The following is a 21,039-nucleotide window of genomic DNA, read 5'->3' on the forward strand; positions in this document are numbered from 1 at the left end:
TGAATTCCATAGATCTAACAGACTTATTTCAGCAATGTATGTTCTTAAAAATATTACAGAAACCCAAGATTTATCAATACCATCAACACTGGCTTGCTAATAGAGAAGTAGAGAATAGGAATACATCAGTGTTTTCTAGACTGGCAGGATGTCATGAGTGGTGTGCCATAGGGGTTGGTACTGGGGTTTCAACTCTTTAAAATGTATTTAAATTATTTGGATGAAGAGAAAAAGATAGGTTATGCCACAAAGATAGGTAGAAAAGAGAGTTGTGAAGAGGACATAAGGAGCCTACAAATGGATATAGATAGGTTAAGTGAATGGGCAAAGATATGACGAATGGGGTACTATCTGGGAAAGTGTGAAATTGTCCATTTTGGCAGAAAGAATAAAAAGGAACCATAAGTGGTGACAGGATGCAGAACCCTGAGATGCAGAGAAATCTTGAGTCCTCACGCATGAATCAGAGAAGCTTAATATGCAGGTATAGCAAGTAATCAGGAAAGCCAATGGATTGTTTACTGACAGGGGAATTGCATGCAACAGTAGGGAGTTTATGCTTCAGTTATACAGGACATTGGTGAGATCACATCTGGAGTACTGTGTACAGTACTCATCATCAGACGGTAGGATGTTAATAGGTTGGAAGCTGTTCAGACTAAGAGCTGGAATGTACAGATTGTCGTGAAGAAAGGCTAGACTGGCTGGGACTGTAACCTCTGGAGTTTAGAAGTAACTTAACTGGAACATATAAGATCCTGAGGGCAAGTGACCAGCTGAATGCTTACAGGATGTTCCCCTTCTAAGAAAATCTAGAACTGGGGAAGGTTGGTTGAAAAAAGGGTTGCACATTTAGAACATTGGTAACAAAACACAGGCAAGGAAACATTTTATTTTTTCTCAAAGGGCTGAGTGTCTTTCAAACTCACTTCCTCAGAAAGCAATGAGTGAATGCAGAATCTTTAAACATTTTTAACATAAACATAGATAGATTCTTGATTACAAGGAATAAAAGAATATCAAATACTTGCAGGAATGTAGGGTTGAGTTTAAAATCAGACCAGCTATGATCGTACTGAATGCCAGAACAGTTTTGAAGGGCTGAGTGGTCTACTCTTGTTCCTTGTTCATATGTATCTAATACTCTTAGACCTCTTAAACACAGTCGACCAAAAATTATAATGTGATCATTTTAGCTTTGAAATATACAATGCTTTCATTAAAGCTTCAATTATTTAGAGACCTTTAGTCAAGGGAGTATTTCATCAAAAGCATAACTTTTACTCAAGGAGAAACTACTGAACAAAAAGGAGTCTTCACAAAAGTATGATGATGATATTCCATAGAATAACTAAATGCTGTACAAAGACTTCAGGTAGCATTGGCAATATAAAATTCTCAAAATGAAGTGACCTATTCTACTAAAAAGGAATGCGTACCTGTGAGTGTGTATGGTATTCCAATGAATATTCTCCATAAACTAGTTGCCTCCTAGGTTTAAAAAAAAAGCACTGCACTCAATTGTGAGCTGAAATCATGTGCTGATATTCTGGACTAACTCATAAACAAAGACAATAATGTTACACCTGAGCCAAGCTGACATTCAACGATCCTATAAGATTACCTGAAAATTGAACTGCCAAGATAAGCAAAGTTCTTCCCGCAGTCATCAAAAATTAACAAAATTTAACTGGTCCTGATCTAATATTTTCTTGTTTAAATTTGCTCCATACAAAAATTTGATGAGGTAAAACAAAGTTGTACTAACTTGCCATATGTAACATTAGATGTTGTATAAACATGAATGTTTTATTTCTTCCACATTCAAGATACATTCTGATTTCCATCAACACGGCTGCATTCCGGCGTGATTTAAAATACATTGTTCAATCTAATCCTTAAAGCATATTGTTAAACATTGATGTTGCCCTGTCAATATCAATTTGTGATACCAGTGAATAGTTGGCACTGTACAGTGATAGAGGGATTGAGTAGTTAGCTGCGTCCTGCTTACTGACACATCAGATAAATGGTACGCTATTTACAAACGTATTAGCCCGCTCTGCAAGAAAGCTCAAAAGTATTTGCAATGCTAGAAATCACAATGGACTTTCTGGTAGTCCATCTGCCCTGAGTCCATCCATCCTGCCAGTAATCTTTCTCTGAGTGAACAAAATGTTATCGATCATTAGTAACTCATGAGGGATTCACAGACATACAGTGAATAATCAAACTTTCTTTGGGTTAGTTACATCCCTTTTACTTTTTTAATACTTACATTTAGTTGTCTATGAGTACGGAAGGTGTACATTGGCAATTACCAAGCTTTCATCCTGCCCCTTAAATGTTTTGGCTTATCCAAATGAAGCTATTCTATATTCCAGCACAACATAGTGGTTAGGATATTGGTTTTCATGGCTATCTTTAAGATGAGAGATCTAAAAGTTAAACTTCTAAATTGAAGTAGCCAAGTTTGAGGGTACCAGGCAAGAACTTTCAAAAGTTGATTGAAAGAGTTGTTCGTTGGTAAAGGGACATTTGGAAAGTGGAGGGCCTTAGAAAATGAGATAACCAGAGTACAGAGGCAGTATGTTCCTGTTAGTGTGAAGGGCAAGTGTGGTTGGTGTAGGGAATGCTGGATGACTAGAGAAATTGAGATTGTGATCAAGGAAAAGAAGGAGACATACGACAGGTATAGACAGCTGATTGAGTGAATCCATAGAGCAGTATAAGGGCAGTAGGAGTGTAACGAAGAAGAAAATCAGGAAGGCAAAAAGGGGGCATAATATATCTTTGAAACTAGAGTTAAGAAGAATCCAAAGAGATTCTACAAATACATTAATGGAAAAAGAATATCTAGGGCGAGACACTAACGAGTAGTTTGTGTCAGTATTTACTGTAGAGAAGCATACAAAAGCAAAAGAACTTGGGGTAAAAAATAGAGATATCTTGAAAAGTAGGTAAAAACAATGACTGCAGATGCTGGAAACCACATTCTGGATTAGTGGTGCTGGAAGAGCACAGCAGTTCAGGGCAGCATCCAAGGAGCAGAAAAATAGACGTTTCGGGCAAAAGCCCTTCATCAGGAATAAAGGCAGAGAGCCTGAAGCGTGGAGAGGTAAGCTAGAGGAGGGTGAGGGTGGGGAGAAAGTAGCATAGAGTACAATAGGTGAGTGGGGGAGGGGATGAAAGTGATAGGTCGGGGGCGGGGGGAGGGTGGAGTGGATAGGCAGAAAAGAAGATAGGTAGGTAGGACAAGTGCTGAGCTGGCAGTTTGGAACTAGGGTGAGGTGAGGGAAGGGGAAATGAGGAAACTTTGAAGTCTACATTGATGCCCTGGGGTTGAAGTGTTCCGAGGCGGAAGATGAGGCGTTCTTCCTCTAGGCGTCTGGGGGTGAGGGAGTGGCAGTGAAGGAGGCCCAGGACCTCCATGTCCTCAGCAGAGTGGGAGGGGGAGTTGAAATGTTGGGCCACAGGGTGGTGTGGTTGATTGGGGCGGGTGTCCCGGAGATGTTCCCTAAAGCGCTCTGTTAGGAGGCGTCTAGTCTCCCCAGTGTAGAGGAGAGTGCAATGGATGCAATAAATGATATTAGTTGGTGTGCAGGTAAAACTTTGATGGATGTGGAAGGCTCCTTTAGCCTTGGATGGAGGTGAGGGAGATGGTGTAGGCGCAGGTTTTGCAGTTCCTGCGGTGGCGGGGGAAGGTGCCAGGATGGGAGGGTGGGTTGTAGGGGGGCATGGGCCTAACCAGGTAGTCATGGAGGGAACGGTCTTTGCGGAAGGCGGAAAGGAGTGGGGAGGGAAATATATCCCTGGTGGTGGAGGAAATGTCAGCGGATGATTTGGTTAATGCGAAGGTTGGTAGGGTGGAAGGTGAGCACCAGAGGCGTTCTGTCCTTGTTACGGTTGGAGGGGTGGGGTCTGAGGGCGGAGGTGCGGGATGTGGACGAGATGCGTTGGAGGACATCTTTAACCACGTGGGAAGGGAAATTGTGGTCTCTAAAGGAGGAGGCCATCTGGTGTGCTCTGTAGTGGAACTGGTCTTCCTGGGAGCAGATACGGCGGAGGCGGAGGTATTGGGAATACGGGGTGGCATTTTTGCAAGAGGTAGGGTGGGAAGAGGTATAATCCAGGTAGCTGTGGGAGTCGGTGGGTTTACAAAAAAATATCAGTGTCAAGTCGGTCGTCATTAATGGAGATGGAGAGGTCCAGGAAGGGGAGGGAGATGTCAGAGATGGTCCAGGCAAATTTAAGGTCAGGGTGGAATGTGTTGGTGAAGTTGATGAATTGCTCAACCTCCTTGCGGGAGCACGAGGTGGCACCAATGCAGTCATCAAAGTGTCCATATTACACAGGAGGAGATGATGCATATCTTAAAATGCATAAAGGTGGATAAATCCCTGAGACCTGATCAGGTATATTACAGAACTGCATTGGAAGCTATAGGGGAGATTACCGGGCCCCTTGCTGAGATAGTTGTATCATTGATAGCCACAGATGAAGTGCCAGAAGACTGGAGATTGACTAATGTGGTGCCATTAAATAAAGGTGCTAATGAAAAGCCAGGAAACTACAGTCCAGTGAGCCTGACATCAGTGATGGGAAAGTTGTTGGAGGGGAATCTGTGAGACACGATCTGCAAGTATTTGGAAAGGCAAAGACTGATTAGGGAGAATCAACATGGTTTTGCGTGTGGGAAATACTGTCTCACTAACTTGACTGAAGAAGTGTCAAAGAAGATTGATGAAGGCAGAGCGGTAGACATTGTCTACATGAACTTCAACAAGGTTCCACATGGTAGACTAGTTAGCAAGATTAGATTACATGGAATCCAGGGAGAGCTAGCCTTTTGGCTACAAAATTGATTGAGATGTAGGAGATGAGTGGGTGTTGGTGCAGGATTGCTTTTTGGACTGCAGACCTATGACCAGCAGCGTGCTGCAAGGATTGATGCTGGCTCCACTGCATGTGAATATAGGAGGTATAGTTGGTAACTTTGCAGGTGACACTAAAATTGGTGGTGTAATTGATAGTGTAGAAGGTTCTCTCAAGAGTACAAATGGATCTCGATCAGATGGTCAATGAGTTGAGGAGTGGCAGATGAAGTTTAACTTAGCTAAATGTGAGGTGTTGCATTTTGGTAAGTCAAATCAAGGCAGGGCTTATAGTTAATTGTAGAATCTTATAGAATGATAGAATCCCTACAGTGTGGAAGCATGCATTTGATCCATTGAGTCCACATCGCCCCTCCAAAGAGCACCCCACTCACGTCCGCCCACCCAACCCTATAACTGTACCACTGCATTTCCCATGGCTAATCCACTTCGCCTGCACATGCCTGGATACTACGCACAATTTAGCATGGTCAATCCACCTAACCTGCACATCACTGAACTGTGGGAGGAAATCCACACAGATATAGACAGAATGTGCAAACTCCACATAGACAGTCACCAGAGGGTGAAAGTGAACCTGGGTCCTTTGCACTGTGAGGTAACAGTGCTAATCTGAAGAGCCCTAAAGAAGGGCTCATGCCCGAAAACGTCGATTCTCCTGCTCCTTGGATGCTGCCTGACCTGCTGCGCTTTTCCAGCAATACATTTTCACCTCAAGGATTGTTGCAAAACAAAGGGACTTAGTGGTATAGTTGCATAGCTCCTTGAAAGGGGAATCATAGGTAGACAGGGTGGTAAAGAAATAGTTTGGCACACTTGCCTTCATTGGTCAGTGCAGTGGTTTGGGATATCATGTTATGGCTGAACAGGACATTGATGAGGTCACTTTTAGAATACTGTACTTAATTCTGGTCTTCCTGCTACAGGAGAATGTTGTTCAACTTGAAAGGGTCCAGAAAAGATTTACAAGCATGCTGGTGGGATTGAAGAGGTTGAACTATAGGGAGAGGCTGAAAAGGCTGAGGCTTTTTGCCTTAGAGGGTTGGAGATTGAGGGGTGACCTTATAGAAGTTTATAAAACCATGAGCTGCATGGATAAAGTGAATAGCCAAGGACTTTCCCAGGATGGGGGAGTTTTCTTAGTGGAAGGTATTGGTTTAATGTGAGAGGGAAAAGATTTAAATGAAATCTGACAAGCAACTTTTTCACGCAGAGGGTGCTGTGTGTATGGAACAAGCTGCCAGAGGAAGTGAAGGAGGAGGGTAGAATTACAATATTTAAAAGGCATCTGAATGGATACACAAAAATAAAGGGTTTAAGAGTGATATAGACCAAATGGTGGCAAAGGGGACTCTATCAGTGTAAAATAACTGGTTGGCATGGACGAGTTAGATCAAAGGGTTGTTTCTGTGCTGTATAACTTTATGACTCAATAAGAGAAGAAACACACTTCCTCATGATAGAATTATCCTGTTTCAGCTCATAAGCCAAACTGTCTGCCCATCAATTGCGAGCCAAAGGGAAACACACTTTTTGGTCCAACTCATCCATGCTAACCAAGTTTCCCAAACAAAACTAGCCCCATTTGCCTGTATTTGGCCTATATCCCTCTAAACTATCCTATTCATGTACTTGGCCAAATGTGTTTTAAATCTTGTAACTGTACCTGCATCGACCACTTCCTCTAGCCGTTCATTCCACATACGAACTGCCCTCTATATGTGCGCAGCTTGACTTTAAATATAATGCAGGACTTGTGAAATCTGCAAGGTCCTAGTAGTGGTGAGTGCCTCAACCTCACCAATAGCACAATTCCCTGTGAAAGGTGCCACATCAGCTCAGTTGCCTAATTAGTTCTTCAGAGTTCTGTGGATTTGCTTGCTTTATCAACTCTGTCATGTAGGGTTGGCAGCATTCTAATCTTCCATTACAAAGAATGTCATTTTAAGTCAATTTTACTTCCAAGAGACATAGCTTGTCCCTCACAAAAGATATTCTGATGTCCTCTTCACTCCATTTCTATGTTTCTGATGTTTGCTTTTCAACAATAATTTTATCCAACTGCTTGTGAGGGATCTTACACTTAGGTATGCGTGTAAACCAATGCCTGCCCCAGCATGTCAATGTAGTCATCCAGTTGGTCACTATGCACCTGGCAAGAGCACACCTGCTAGATTGATAGCAAATTCAGAATCATGGCTGAAATATTGTGCAAAACAATTCATCACAAAATGCAAGTGTATTGCCATTATTCTTCTCAACACATTTTCAGCTCTGATCTCCAGCATCTGCAATCCTCACTTTCTCCTGCCATTATTCTTCTGTTTGTATTACACTGATATGTATAGCTCATTACACAGTAGTTTCACAAGTTAAATTCTCAATTAACATAAGTGCCCAACAGCAGCTACGTAAATACTATTTCCAGTCAGCATGTTCCGAAGTTGTTATATTACACCAGTTTCCTTATGTGCTATAAAATGAAAATTTGCCTTCACCAAAGTTCAACTTGCTTTATTGTAAAAGTACTCCAAGATAATTCACAGATGCATTATCAGATAAAAGGTGATGTCAAGCCACAAGAGATATTTGGGTAGATGACAAATATAAACTTGATTAAAAAGGCAGGGTTTAAGGCATGCATTAAAGGAAGACAGAGGTGCAAATGTTCCAGGAAAGAATTCTAGTGCTTAGACGTTTAGTTAACTGAAGGCATGGCTATCAACAGTGGAGCAACTAAAAAAAAAATCAAATTTCTCAAGGACCCAGAATTAGAGAACCTTACATAGCGAAGTGGGTAGTGGGGAAATTACAGATACATTCAGATTTTAAAACAAGGGTGAGAATGATAAAACTGAGGCAGTGCTGATCAAGAAATAATACTGGTTGAGAAATAAGCACAAGGATGAAGGGTCAACAGAAATTTAGATATAGCCAACAGTATGAAGCTTATGAAGATTTGCAATGGTTTAATCTGATCATGGCTGCTTTTGAATAATCAAATCAAAGGTAACAAAGATAATATCAAAGGTTTTGGAAAATGACAAAAACTTTGGTTTATATTAAATTAGAAACAGCTGTGCAAGGGCCTAATGAAGGATTACCTGCAAAATTCAAAACCTTTGATGTTCAAAATGTTCTTGCTTCCCACCTGATCTCCTTTTCAACAAATGCTTAATTCAGATGATTGTATAAAAGACTTGGCAAAGAGACATGCCTAAAATGAGCTTAATTCCCCCTCCAATGTGTGCTTAAAACTGGCAAACCTATGAATAACCTTGGTGTTCTCTTCACTGTCCTTACAGCGTTGATGACTTATTTTGTTGAGAAAGAGACTCCACCTTTAGCAGGATCCAGTAAGTAGAGTTCTATCAATACTATGTGAAAGTGAGGACTGCAGATGCTGGAGGTTAGAGTCAAGATTAGAATGGTGCTGGAAAAGCACAGCAGGTCAGGCAGCATCTGAGGAGCAGGAAAATCGACATTTCCTGATGAAGGGCTCCTGCCCGAAACGTCAATTTTCCTGTTCCTCGGATGCTGCCTGACCTGCTCTGCTTTTCCAGACCACTCTAATCTCTTCTTCTATCAACACAATGTCCTACATTGACTCGAGAGAATACTTCTTATTGTTGACAATGATGTTTTTGGGTTGTCTGTTTGCTCACTGAGCTGGTGTGTTTTTTTGTCAGAAATTCTGTCGCCATGCGAGATAATATCATCAGTGAGCATCCATTGAAGCATTTGTGTTCTGCCCCGCTTGCTATTTGTATGTCTTGGCTCGTTGTGGTCGGTGATATCATTTCTGGTTCTGTTTCTGAGAAGTTGGTAAATAGGGCCCAAATGTATATGCTCGTAAATAGAGTTCCGGTTTGAATGCCAGGTGTGTAGAAATTCCGTGCGTGTCTTTGTTTGGCCTGTCCTAGGATGGGTGCATTTTCCCAATCGAACTGGTGTCCCTCTTCGTCTTTGTGTCTGGATACTGGTGATAGTTGGTCATGACTTTTGGTGACTAGTTCATGCTCATGTATACTTGTGGCTAATTTCCTACTGGCTTGTCCAATGTAATGTTTGTTGTAATCCTTGCAGGGTATCTGTATATTATATTTGTTCTGCTGGCTGTGGGTATGGGGTTCTTTAAATTTATCAGTAGTCATTTTAGTGTGGCAGTAGGTTTCTTGGTTACCAATATGCTCGGGGCCAGAGTAGTCTGGTGGTCATCTCTGAAAATGCCTTTGATGTATAGTAGGGTGACTAGAGTCTCCAGGCGTGTTGTATCTTCCTGTTTTGGTCTGTTGTGCAGGAAACAGCAGACTGTGTTTATCGGGTAACCATTGTTCCTGAATACGTTTATATAGGTGCTTCTCTTCAACTTCCCGTAGTTCCAGGATGCAACAGTGTGTTGTGGCTCATTTAAACAGTGTACTGATGCATGTCCCTTTGCAGGTGTTGGAATGGCTGCTTCTGTAGTTGAGTATCTGGTTTGTTGTGTGGCTTTCCTGTAAACGCTGGTCAGCAGTTCTCCATTGGCTTTTTGTCCTGCCATGATGTCCAAGAAGGGGAGTTGGTTATGGTTCTCTTCCCTTTTGGTGAATTTTATACCGGTGAGAATGTTGTTTATGTGTTCATGAGTTTCTTCTAGTTTGTCATAATTAATAATGACAAAGTTATCATCCACATAGCGAACCCAAAGCTGAGGTTGGATTGTGGGAAGGGCTATTCGTTCTAACCTCTGTATAACTGCTCCTGCTAGAAGTCCTGATACTGGTGATCCATAGGCATCCCATTGATTTGTTTGTATATCTCGTCATTGAAAGTGAAGAGGGTATGAGGCACAGGTCCAGTGGTTTGAGGATGCTGTCCTTGCCAATGGAGTTGGGACTGACAGGTGATTGTGTCTCTAGTTTGTCTAGCAGCGGGGCCAGTGTTTCTTTGGCTAGGGTGATATTTTCTCCAAAATCTCAGTGATTTTTTTTGTTTATGATGGATTACGTTAAGTGCCTAGCATTGGTTTGGATAGACAAAGAAATGTAGTGCAATAACAAATCAATATTTTATGAAGATCCTGGAAGCAGAGAAAAGATACCTTCTACTAGCACTCATAACCCTGCAAACAAAACCAGCAATATCACTGATAACATTACTAAATCGTGGCATGACAGTAAGAAATAAAGTGCAGCTACTTAATTACCTCGATGCAACCTGAGTAATTTCAAACCTTAGAATTGTAAAACTTTTTGTTGAAGAGCAGATTCTGAAGAAGACTTTTAGTGCATTTAGTAACTATTCAACTTGCTGTCTTAATTCATTTTCCATCAAATGTCATACTGATCAACTATTGCTGCATCTTTTGAGGGATCCCTGCAAATCAACAATCTTTGAATGACTATGGCATTGATTGTAGCTGCATCAAAAGATCTGAACAGGTTTACCATTAACAGTGGATACTAATTCTTTTTTAGATCAGTCAGTCAGTCATTGCCACCTCTGGTGAGATACTATCACCAGACACATACTGTTCTTCCCTCTCTTGTCAGCCTTCTGCAATGACTATTTCTTCCAGAACCCTCTTATCCACTCCTCGTCCACTTCAAGCACCTCCCTACAACCCCATAGGCACCTTTCCATGCAACTGCAAAAGGTGTAAAATCTGCCCATTTACTTCCTTCCTCCTCACAATCTAAGGCCCCAAACACACCTTCCAGCGGAAGCAGTGATTTATATGCATTTCACACAATGTAGCCAACTGTATTCACTACTCACAATATGGTCTTCTCTACCTTGGAGAGACAAAGCACAGATGGGCAACTGTTTTTCAGAACGTTTACATTCTGTCAGCAAAAATAACCCTGAGTTTCCAGTTACCTGCTATTTCATCAGATCATCGTGTTCCCTAGCCAACATCTGTCTCAGACTTACTACAATATTCCAGCAAAGTTCAGTGCAAGTTGGACAAACACCACCTCATTTTCCACTTAGGAACTCAATAGCCTTCTGAATTCAATAATGGATTTTAGGGCCTGTGCACCTTCTCTCATGTCCTTACCCCAACTGCCAAAACCCAGGCCTTGTCATCACATGGGCTTCTACCACAAACAACCCACTGTCAGTCCTCATTAGCAGTTATTGATTCTCTCAGGCTGACCTGTGCGTTTTCCTCTGACTGCCCAACTGTTTTATCTCTCTGTGGACTCCATCTCCATCTATCATTTATTCCTCCCCTTCCCCCACCTCTTCTTCAGCATATGTATCAACCTTTTCCTAGCTACAATCAGTTCAGAAGAAGGGTCATCAGACCCAAAATGTTAACTCTGTTTCCTCTCCACAGATGCTGTCATATTTGCTGAGTTTTTCCAGCAATTTCTGATTTTATTGCCAGACTGTGCCGCTTAAATACCACAAGTTGAGAAAACCAGTTCAGAGAGTTTACTAACATGCTTGTAAGTATTTTGAAAAACCTGCTGGGTATGTTATCTCTGGAGCAGGTGGGTCTCAAACCTGGAGCTTCTGTTATTGAGGCAGGCATACTACACTACAATAGAAGCATTCAACTCTCTGATCTGTGAAGCAAATTACAGGATTTAATGAATAGGCTTTTGCTATGACTTATGAACACTTAAAACATTGTCAAGTCAGCAATGAATTAAATATCTAATAGTGCTACAATGTAACTTGCATTGCTGGCTTGTTTTCCCTATAACTGGAAGTTAACTATAAGTCTATTTTCTAACTTCATGGGATGCTGTGTGATTATGAATTACTTGGTCAGTTAAACTAGCATGTCATTATCATTTTCCTTTTCTTTTAATTGGTCAAATCCAGACTCCAAATTGTCTCCTGAGAGAGCTGGTTTGGTAGATGGGCACTCACAGAATGTTGTGTACAAAGCTTCCAGATAGTACAAACAATGCAGAATCCACCAGCTCAACAGACAGTTTTTTGGTTTCACATCTGACATCGAAAATTTGAAATTCAGTCCCTAAGATAATAATAAATTGAGAAAGTGGTATTGAGACAGTGGTTTTTGCCACTTTTGAGACTGTGGTTTCTGCCATTCAAAGAGAGTGCCAGCTGTATGGCATTAATCTAATAAGTGCCTGAAAACTATGAAGATGACAATCATCAACACAGGAATGAACTAAGGGGTTTTAGCAACATAAGGGGGAGACTATTCAGCCTTTAATTTTGAATAATCCTGCTGAAGTGTCGAATATTCACCTTTAACTGGGTAAAAGCAAAATGTGTTATGCATTTTACATGTGAGAGATACTACATCATTTGTCATAAAAAATCTTCAAAGGAGGTTCTCAAAATTGTTCAAGAACTAATCTAGCCATCATTTCACTTAAGGGGTACATAATTGCTTTTGCTCATTTTGTTATATCAACTGAATATTCTCGTTTGATTTATGGTTTATTTTCTCACATTCATTTTGTTTTATTAGAGACAAAACCATCACAATAAGAATGACCTTCATCACAGGGCTACCAATATTAATACTTGTCTTCAGTGTAAACATTCATTGTCAAGATAACTATGATGATCCATTTGCTCCACCTCCACGACAACGACGTATTCGTACACCTATAGAGACTGACCTATATAGATTCTTTCCCAGAGTGTGTGCTCAAGAATGCAGATGCACACCATCATTTCCTTTGGCTATGTACTGTGACAATCGAAAACTCAAATATGTGCCCAATATCCCAGCACATGTGCGATACCTTTATCTTCAGATCAACGAAATTGAAAGTGTACCAGAAAATGCTTTTGTTAATGCAACATTGCTTCAAGAAATTAATCTCAGCCACAATAAATTGAAGTCTTCTAAGATACCCAAAGGTGTGTTTGGAAAGCTCCAAAATCTGATTGGCCTTAACCTGGAACACAACAAACTTGAAGAAGTTCCAGTTCCACTACCTAAATCTCTTCAAAGAATTACTTTGGGTTTCAACAAGATTACTAAACTGCCTGCTGACAATTTCCGTACACTAATTAATGTAACAATGCTGGACCTGAGCAATAATAAACTTCCTGATGGCGCTGTCAAGGGAAATTATCTCGGAAAAATGAAGGGTCTCCTACAATTAAACCTGCACAGCAACAAGCTGAAATCCATGCCAGGAGATCTTCCATCTTCTCTACTGCAACTTTCAGTTGAAAACAACTCAATATCATCTATCCCAGAAAATTACTTCAGAAAAACTCCAAACCTCATCTCATTAAGGATGACATACAATAAGCTGAAACAAGTCCCATACAGTGTGTTCAATCTCTCAAATTTATTGGAATTGAATCTAGGACACAACCAACTGTCTGAAACCTTCTACGTTTCAAGGCAACTAGAGCACCTGTACCTCAACAATAACAACTTTACAAGTATGGGAAATGTTACATTGCATTTTCAGTGACTAAAAGTCACAATTAACTTTTGAAAATAAGACAGATTCATTCTTAGTACTAAGTTAAAAATCACACAACACCAGGTTATAGTCCAACAGGTTTAATTGGAAGCACACTAGTTTTCAGAGCGACGCTCCTTCATCAGGTGATTGTGGAGGGCTTGATCGTAACACAGAATGTTTAGCAAAAATCTGCAGTGTGATGTAACTGAAATTATGCATTGAAAAATTGATTGTCTGTTAAGTCTTTCATCTGTTAGAATACAGTGATAGTTTCACTTCTTTCATGTGTAAATCACAAAACCCCTTTTTTTAAAAGTTGCACTCCCGGGTTAGTTGTTGACAATGGTGATAACTAGACAATATGTTGAAGGTGTTAGACCTCTGTGTTCTCTGTATATGACCTGATGTTTAGATTGATTCTAATCTAAAAAGTGAGATAACAGTGTTTACATAAATTCATGCAGTTTTTGAGCTCAGAGTTCTACATGAATGTATGCAGTTTTTGAGCAAAGTGCAATGTAACTCTGCAATACAAATTCACCCCACAAAATATATGTGTGCATGTGGGTCTTTGTCTGTCTGTGAGAGTGTGTCTGTCTGGGGTGGGGGTTGTGAGTGTGAGAATGTGTGTGTTGAGAATGTGTGTGTGTGTATGTGGTGGGTGCAGAGTGTCTTACGTCTGTGAGGGGGTGCATGTGTGAGTGTGGGAGTGTGTGTGTGGGTGCCTGTGTGTACCTGTGTGTGTGTGTGTGTGTGTGTGTGTGTGTGTGTGTAGGAACATCTGTGTGTGTGTGTGTAGTGCAATGGTGATCACCTGTAATGTGACATGAACCCAAGGTCCCGGCTGAGGCCCTCCCTATGGGTACCGAACTTAGCTATCAGCCTCTGCTCGGCCACTTTCCTCTGCTGCCTTTCCCGAAGTCCACCTTGGAGGATGGTCACTCGAAGGTCCGAGGCTGAATGTCCTGGACCACTGAAGTGTTCCCCAGCTGGGAGGGAACCCTCCTGTCTGTTGATTGTTGTGCGGTGGCCATTCATCCGTTGTCGTAGCCTTTGTTCGGTTTCCCCAATGTACCATGCCTCCGGGCATCCTTGCCTGCAATGTATAAGATGGATAACGTTGGCTGAGTCACATGAGTACCTGCCATGTACAAGGTGGGAGGTGTTCCCACGTGTAATAGTGGTATCTATGTCACAATCTGACATGTCTTGCAGTGTCCACCGTGACAGGTTTGTATACAACCCTGTCATGGTGTACGCTGCAAGACGTGTCAGATTGTGGACATAGATACCACTATTACGCGTGGGAACACCTCCCACCTTGTACATAGCAGGTAGTCATGTGACTCAGCCAACGTTGTCCATCTTATACATTGCAGGCAAGGATGCTCGGAGGCATGGTAAATTGGGGAAACCAAGCAAAGGCTACGACAACGGATGAATGGGCAACGCACAACAATCAACAGACAGGAGGGTTCCCTCCCAGCTGGGGAACACTTCAGTGGTCCAGGACATTCAGCCTCGGACCTTCGGTTGACCATCCTCCAAGGTGGACTTTGGGACATGCAGCAGCGAAAAGTAGCCGAGCAGAGGCTGATAGCTAAGTTCGGTACCCATAGGGAGGGCCTCAACCGGGACCTTGGGTTCATGTCACATTACAGGTGATCACCATTGCACTACACACACACACTCTCAAATATACACGGACACAGGTACATATAGACACGCACACACTCCCTTATAAACACACACACACTCCTACACGCACCCCCTCACAGACTTAAGACGCTCTGCACCCACTACACACACACACACAACCCCCACCCCAGACAGACACACTCTCACAGACAGACAAAGACCCACACGCACACATATGTTTTGTGTGGTGAATTTGTATTGCAGAGTTACATTGCACTTTGCTGAAAAACTGCATACATTCATGTAGAAGTCTGAGCTCAAAAACTGCATGAATTTATGTGAAACACTGTTATCTCACTTTTTAGATTAGAATCAATCTAAACATCAGGTCATATACAGAGAACACAGAGGGCTAACACCTTCAACATATTGTCTAGCTATCAACATTGTTAACAGCTAACCCGGGAATGCAACTTTTAAAAAAAAGAGTTTTGTGATTTACACATGAAAGAAGTGAAACTGTCACTGTATTCTTACAGATGAAAGACTTAACAGACAATCAATTTTTCAATATATAATTTCAGTTACATCACACTGCAGATTTTTGCTATAAATTCTGTGTTACGATCGAGCCCTCCACAATCACCTGACGAAGGAGCGTCGCTCCAAAAGCTAGTGTGCTTCCAATTAAACCTGTTGGACTATAACCTGGTGTTGTGTGATTTTTAACTTTGTACACCCCAGTCCAACACCGGCATCTCCAAATTATTCTTAGTAAGTTGCTTGATAACATCGTGATTAAGATATTATCCTTAAATTGCTATGGCAGTGGTTAAAGTCAAAGTAAGGACGGGATTCTGTCTTGTTTACCAGTTCTGTGCATTCATTCACAGCAACTTCTTACATAGAAAAAGTTAAATGCATCTTTCTATGCGATAACTTCACTTCCTTTCATTCAGGTGCAAACTCTCAATGTCAGACTGCATCCTATTTGCTTTCAACATAGAATACTCCCAGTTCTGCCCTGTGTTCTTTATTGTGCTCACGTCCTGCCATGCACAGCAACCAGTCCCATACCAAATCACAATCCTATGATGTTACCCTTCCTGCTGCTATGCTCTGAGCGCAGACCCCTTTTCTCATCCCAACCAAACATTCTGAATTGATGGGGATTGTTGACAACTGTGGCATTCTACCAATTCTATCCACTTGCTCGACAGCAAACAGCCTTTCAATTTTGCGGGCTGCTGCACTAAAAACAGTGTTTTAAAAACTGACAATGAGACTTGCCCACAAACTTATCTGCATTTTAATATTCTGAGGACACTCGGAACAGTATTAGGCCTTTCCCTCCCTGACACATCATATGTATTGCGATCATAATGTCTGATACGATGCAAGATGGTCAGTAGGATGAGCGTAGGCCATTTGTCATCTCTAGCCTGCTCTGTTAATCAACAAAATCTTGGCTGATCTGACTGGCTTGAACACCTTTTCCCTGTCCGTACCCTATGACACTTGACTCAAGGAACAAAAAGAAAACAAAGAACAGTACAGCACATGAACAATCCACTAAGACTGTGCCAATACATGCTGCCTTTCTAAAGTAAAAACCGTTTGCCTCAAAACTGTCTGTATCCCTCTATTCCTTGACTATTCGTTTATCAGTCACAATGTCCTTTTTATCGTTGCTATGGTATCCACACATCATGTGTTGGTGTATTCCAGGAATTTACCACCACCTGTGTAAACAACAAGCTATTCACAGAAAGTCATGGAGTAATACAGCACGGAAACAGACCCTCCATGCCAACCTGGTTTGATAAAGTCCCATTTAACTGTATTTGGCCTAGATCTGTCTAACCCTTTCCTATCAATGAATCTACCCAAATGTCTTTTAAATGTTGCAATTATGTTCACCCCTGCCACTTCCTCTGACACAACCTCCTTATTTATAAAGACATGTCTTAGAATATTAACATACCCTCTCAAGACACACTCTTCACCATGTTCTTCTACCTTGTGAATACTGATTCAAAGTATTTCTTTAAGGACCTCACTCCCTTCCCTCTGGCTCCACGCATAAATTCTCTCCTTTGTCCTTGAGTGGACCTACCCTTTCCCTGAACAATCTCTTACTCCTTATATTTGTATAAAACACCTTGGGATTTTCCTTAATCCGGTTTGCCAGACATTTCATGCCCTTTTTAGCCCTCCTAACTCCTTGTTTGAGTTCTTTCCTGCTGATTTTGTATTCTTTGAGAGCTTTGTTTGTCTTCATTTCCCAAGACTTACATATGCTTCCTTTTTCTTTCTGACTAATCTCTCAATTTGTCTTGTCATCCAAGGTTGCTGAATCTTACCATCTATATCTTTCATTTTCACAGGAAATGCTTGTCCAGAATTATAATCAACTTGCCTTTAACAGATTCCCACAGACCAAATGTGGATTTACTCTCAAAAAGCCTCGCCCAAGCTACAATCCCCAGTTCCTGCCTACTATAGTTGTAATTAACCTTCCACCAATTTAATACTTTTAACCAAGGCCTACTCTTGTCCTGATCCATAACTAACTTAAAACTTACAGAATTATGGTCACTGATCCCTAAATACTCCCCCACTGAAACTTCAATGACTTGGCCAGGCTTGTTCCCCAATCCTGGGGCTAGTATGACCTCTTCCCTAGCTGAGGAAAGGTGAGGACTGCTGATGCTGGAGACTCAGAGTCGAAAAGTGTGGCGCTGGAAAAGCACAGCAGGTCAGGTAGCATCCAAGTAGACAGAGAGTCAACATTTTGGTCATAATCCCTTCATCAGGAATCCTTTGCACTTTATCAGGCAAAGAAGCAGGCCTCCATGAGCTATCACAAGTCATTAATTATAAATAGTTGAGAGACTATTGTACTCATTGGGACACTCCACTATTTACAGAATACCAACTTGAAAATTCTCTTGACTCTGTTTCCAGCTAATTAGCCAATCCCCTATCCATATTAATCTAACCAATTCAAACTTCAAGAACATGAACTCTTCTACGGTAATCTTTTGTGTAACACCACATTTAATGTCTCTCGGAAGTCCAACTACACAACAATGAATGAATTTTCATCAGTTTTTAAAGAACAGCAATAAAACTGTAAATCATGATTTCCATTTCACAAAACCATGCTGACTCTGCTTGATTGCATTGATTTTCTAAAGGTCATGTTATTATTGTACTTAATAATGAATTTTCTCAATGACAGATCATAACTGTCTGATAGTTTCCTGATCTGAATAGCGATGTTATACTAGCGAAGCTCTTATCTGCTGGGATTTTTCAGAATCTATAGACTTTTCAAAGATTCTGACCATCCTCAAACTCTGCAACCAATTCCTTAAAGACCGTTTTAGTCAGCTTTTGGTCTCATTAGATTCTTAGCACCTTTTCACTAGAGATTGAGATTGTTCAAAGTTATCTTCTCCCTTTTGTTCTCAGATTTTCTATAATCCTCCTCAGAATGCTATTTATGTCTTCAATTTGAAGACCAACCTAAAATAGTTGACATTGTTCCCCCAAAATTAATTACATTTCAATTTTTTATTAAGGCTGTGTCATAACAAAACAGCAGATCTAAAATAGTCTATTCCTTGGTTGGTGTAACATTTTACTCTGAGAAACTGTTTCAAATATACTCAAAAGTTATCTTTCAAACAATTTTTGCCTAATTTGTTCACTCTAAATGGGCATTAAAAATCTCCTTAGAGTACTGAAGTACTTTCCTTACAAGGCCCCATTATTTCCTGATCTAGATTCTGTTCTAATGTATAGCTGCTGTCAAGGGATCTGGGAATAATTACCACCAGCGACTTCTTTCCTTTGCAATTTCACATCTCCATCTAAACTAACTCAGCATTTTGATATTCTGTACCAAGATCATTTCTAATTACAATACCAATCTCATCTTTTACGAACAAAGCAACTGGACCATCTTTATCCTTCTTCCTTCTTCCCAGCTTTCAGAAATGTCAAATTCTCTAGAATATACAGGACGAAGCCATGGTCTTTTTACAACCAATGCTCTGTGATGGTTATCATAGCATAATAATTTACCTCTATTTGTGCTATCTATTCATCCACCTTGTTTCAAATGTTGTGTGAATTTAGATAAAGAGCCTTTAATTCTATATTTTCCCACTTTCCCTGAGCTATCCTATGTGCTGGTATGTTCTGTCCCTTTCTATCACACGCTGGTTATCCCTACCCACATCATTACCTTGCACTATTGCCTTCCGCTTTAAATTTCCAAACGTCTTTACATCTGAAAGCTGGCACCCACCATTTAGCTTAAATTATCTCTACAGCATTAGATGCATGAATCCACAGCACACCTAATCACAGTTCAAGTGAACTTCGTCTTTCTCTATTAATAGTGCCAGCATCACAGGAATCAAAACCCATATCTCCTATGCACTCAACTCTCTGATATTACTTATTCTAGGTCAATTTGCTCATGGCTAAGGTAGCAATCTAGAGATTGTTATTTTTGTGTTGCTGCTCATTATTTTAGTCCCAAGCTGCTCTTACTATTTCCAACAACCACTTTCTTAGTCCTACTTATACTGTTGGTACCTAGCTGCGCCATGAAAACTGATTCCAAATTTCTTTGCAATCCTAAAGAGATGTCCTTAACCTTGGAACTGGAAAGGCAACACAGCTTTCAGGACTCATGCTCTCAGCTGCAGGGAACAGTAAATTAACTCTGCAACTATTCTGTCTTCAAACACATGCACTTTTGCTCCACTTTCACTTATATCAGGGTGTCATGAACAGAGGCACAGGCATGATCATCATGGATTGTTGTAATCTAGTTCATGGATTATCTAGTTCACTAACATTCTTTAGCGAAGAAAATCTAACATGCTTAACTGACCTAGCCAGATGTGAAACCACACGAACAATGATGTGGTGAACTCTTAAATGCCCTTTAAAATGGCCCAACAAATCACTCAGGGTAAATAGGGTTGGACAACAAATGGTGGCCTTGCTCCCACATTTTATAAAAGATTTTTGAAAAATCCATAATTAATATATATTCTTCCAAATTATCACATAGCATTTTGGATGACTATACTACAGTAAATGTTGAAAATCTCAAAAAAAATTGGAAAAGCTCAGCAGGACAGCAGCATCCATATAGAGAGAGAAACAGGTCATTCAACTACTTAAAATCTTAATCCAGTTTTTCTTGCAACAGAACCTCTCTGACGTGCTGGTACTTAGAACATTTTCTGTCTAATTGCTTTTGAATCTCCTCTAAAAAAAAATCCAAATTTCTGAAAAGATGGCATTTTGTTGAAGCCTTTCATTTTGTACTTACTAGGACAACTCTCAAATTTGACTACCAGAAGATTATTGAGGTATTCATGAATGTAGAGTTGAGGTTAAAATCAGTTAAGCCTAGATCATATTAATAAATTAAACCTGCTACATTCAAAATTCAAACAGTAATATCTGCTAGTTCTTATTTTCAGATTGGTGTGCAGGTTAAAAGAAGAAAACAAATTTGTTGGTTTCTGAAGAAAGGATTTTAACATTGCCAATGGTGCAAATTACAGCAAAATGCTTGTTGAAATTGAAGCCAATATAGGAGTTGAAAATATTTACAAACCCTAAAAGCAGCAACCCGATGCCATTTTTTTGGGCAACATCCCATATCAATAGTTCGCAAGTCTTCATAAGATACCGGCACATAGGGTAAATCAAGAAAAGTGGGAAAATATAGAATTAAAGGCTCCTTACCTGAATTCACACATCATTTTTAACAAGGTGGATGAATTGCTAGCACAAATAGAAGCTAGTATGGTATGAAAACTATCACAGAGCAATAATTGTAAAATGACCATGGCCTAGTCCTGTATATTCAACAGTATTTGACAATTCTGAAGGATGGGAAGGTGAATAAAGATGGTACAGTTGGATATATAAAATTTAGAAGAGAATTGAAAAGAAAATCTGAGGGGCAAAGACTATTTGAAAGGACAGTTAAGATTAAAGAAAATCCAAAAGTCTTATCCAACAGTAAAATAGTATCTGAAATATAAATCTGCTAGTTGCATGAGAAA

The 21,039-nt window shown here is 40.5% G+C and overlaps 2 protein-coding genes across 5 annotated transcripts in view; one reads left to right on the forward strand and one right to left on the reverse strand.

Moving 5' to 3' along the window:
• cenpp (centromere protein P) overlaps window positions 1-21,039 on the reverse strand; it is a 348,905-nt gene that overhangs the window by 206,345 nt on the left and 121,521 nt on the right. The gene's annotated exons all lie outside the window — the stretch shown is intronic.
• Window positions 1-21,039, forward strand: part of omd (osteomodulin) — a 36,359-nt gene that overhangs the window by 8,005 nt on the left and 7,315 nt on the right. For both annotated transcript variants that reach the window (XM_060835496.1, XM_060835495.1), the window contains one exon: window positions 12,337-13,271. In XM_060835496.1, the coding sequence (XP_060691479.1) occupies window positions 12,359-13,271 (913 nt within the window). In that variant the 5' untranslated portion in view covers window positions 12,337-12,358. The remainder of the gene's footprint in view (window positions 1-12,336; window positions 13,272-21,039) is intronic.

The sequence above is a fragment of the Hemiscyllium ocellatum genome, chromosome 14 (assembly GCF_020745735.1).
Source record: "Hemiscyllium ocellatum isolate sHemOce1 chromosome 14, sHemOce1.pat.X.cur, whole genome shotgun sequence".
Taxonomy (NCBI): Eukaryota; Metazoa; Chordata; class Chondrichthyes; order Orectolobiformes; family Hemiscylliidae; genus Hemiscyllium; species Hemiscyllium ocellatum.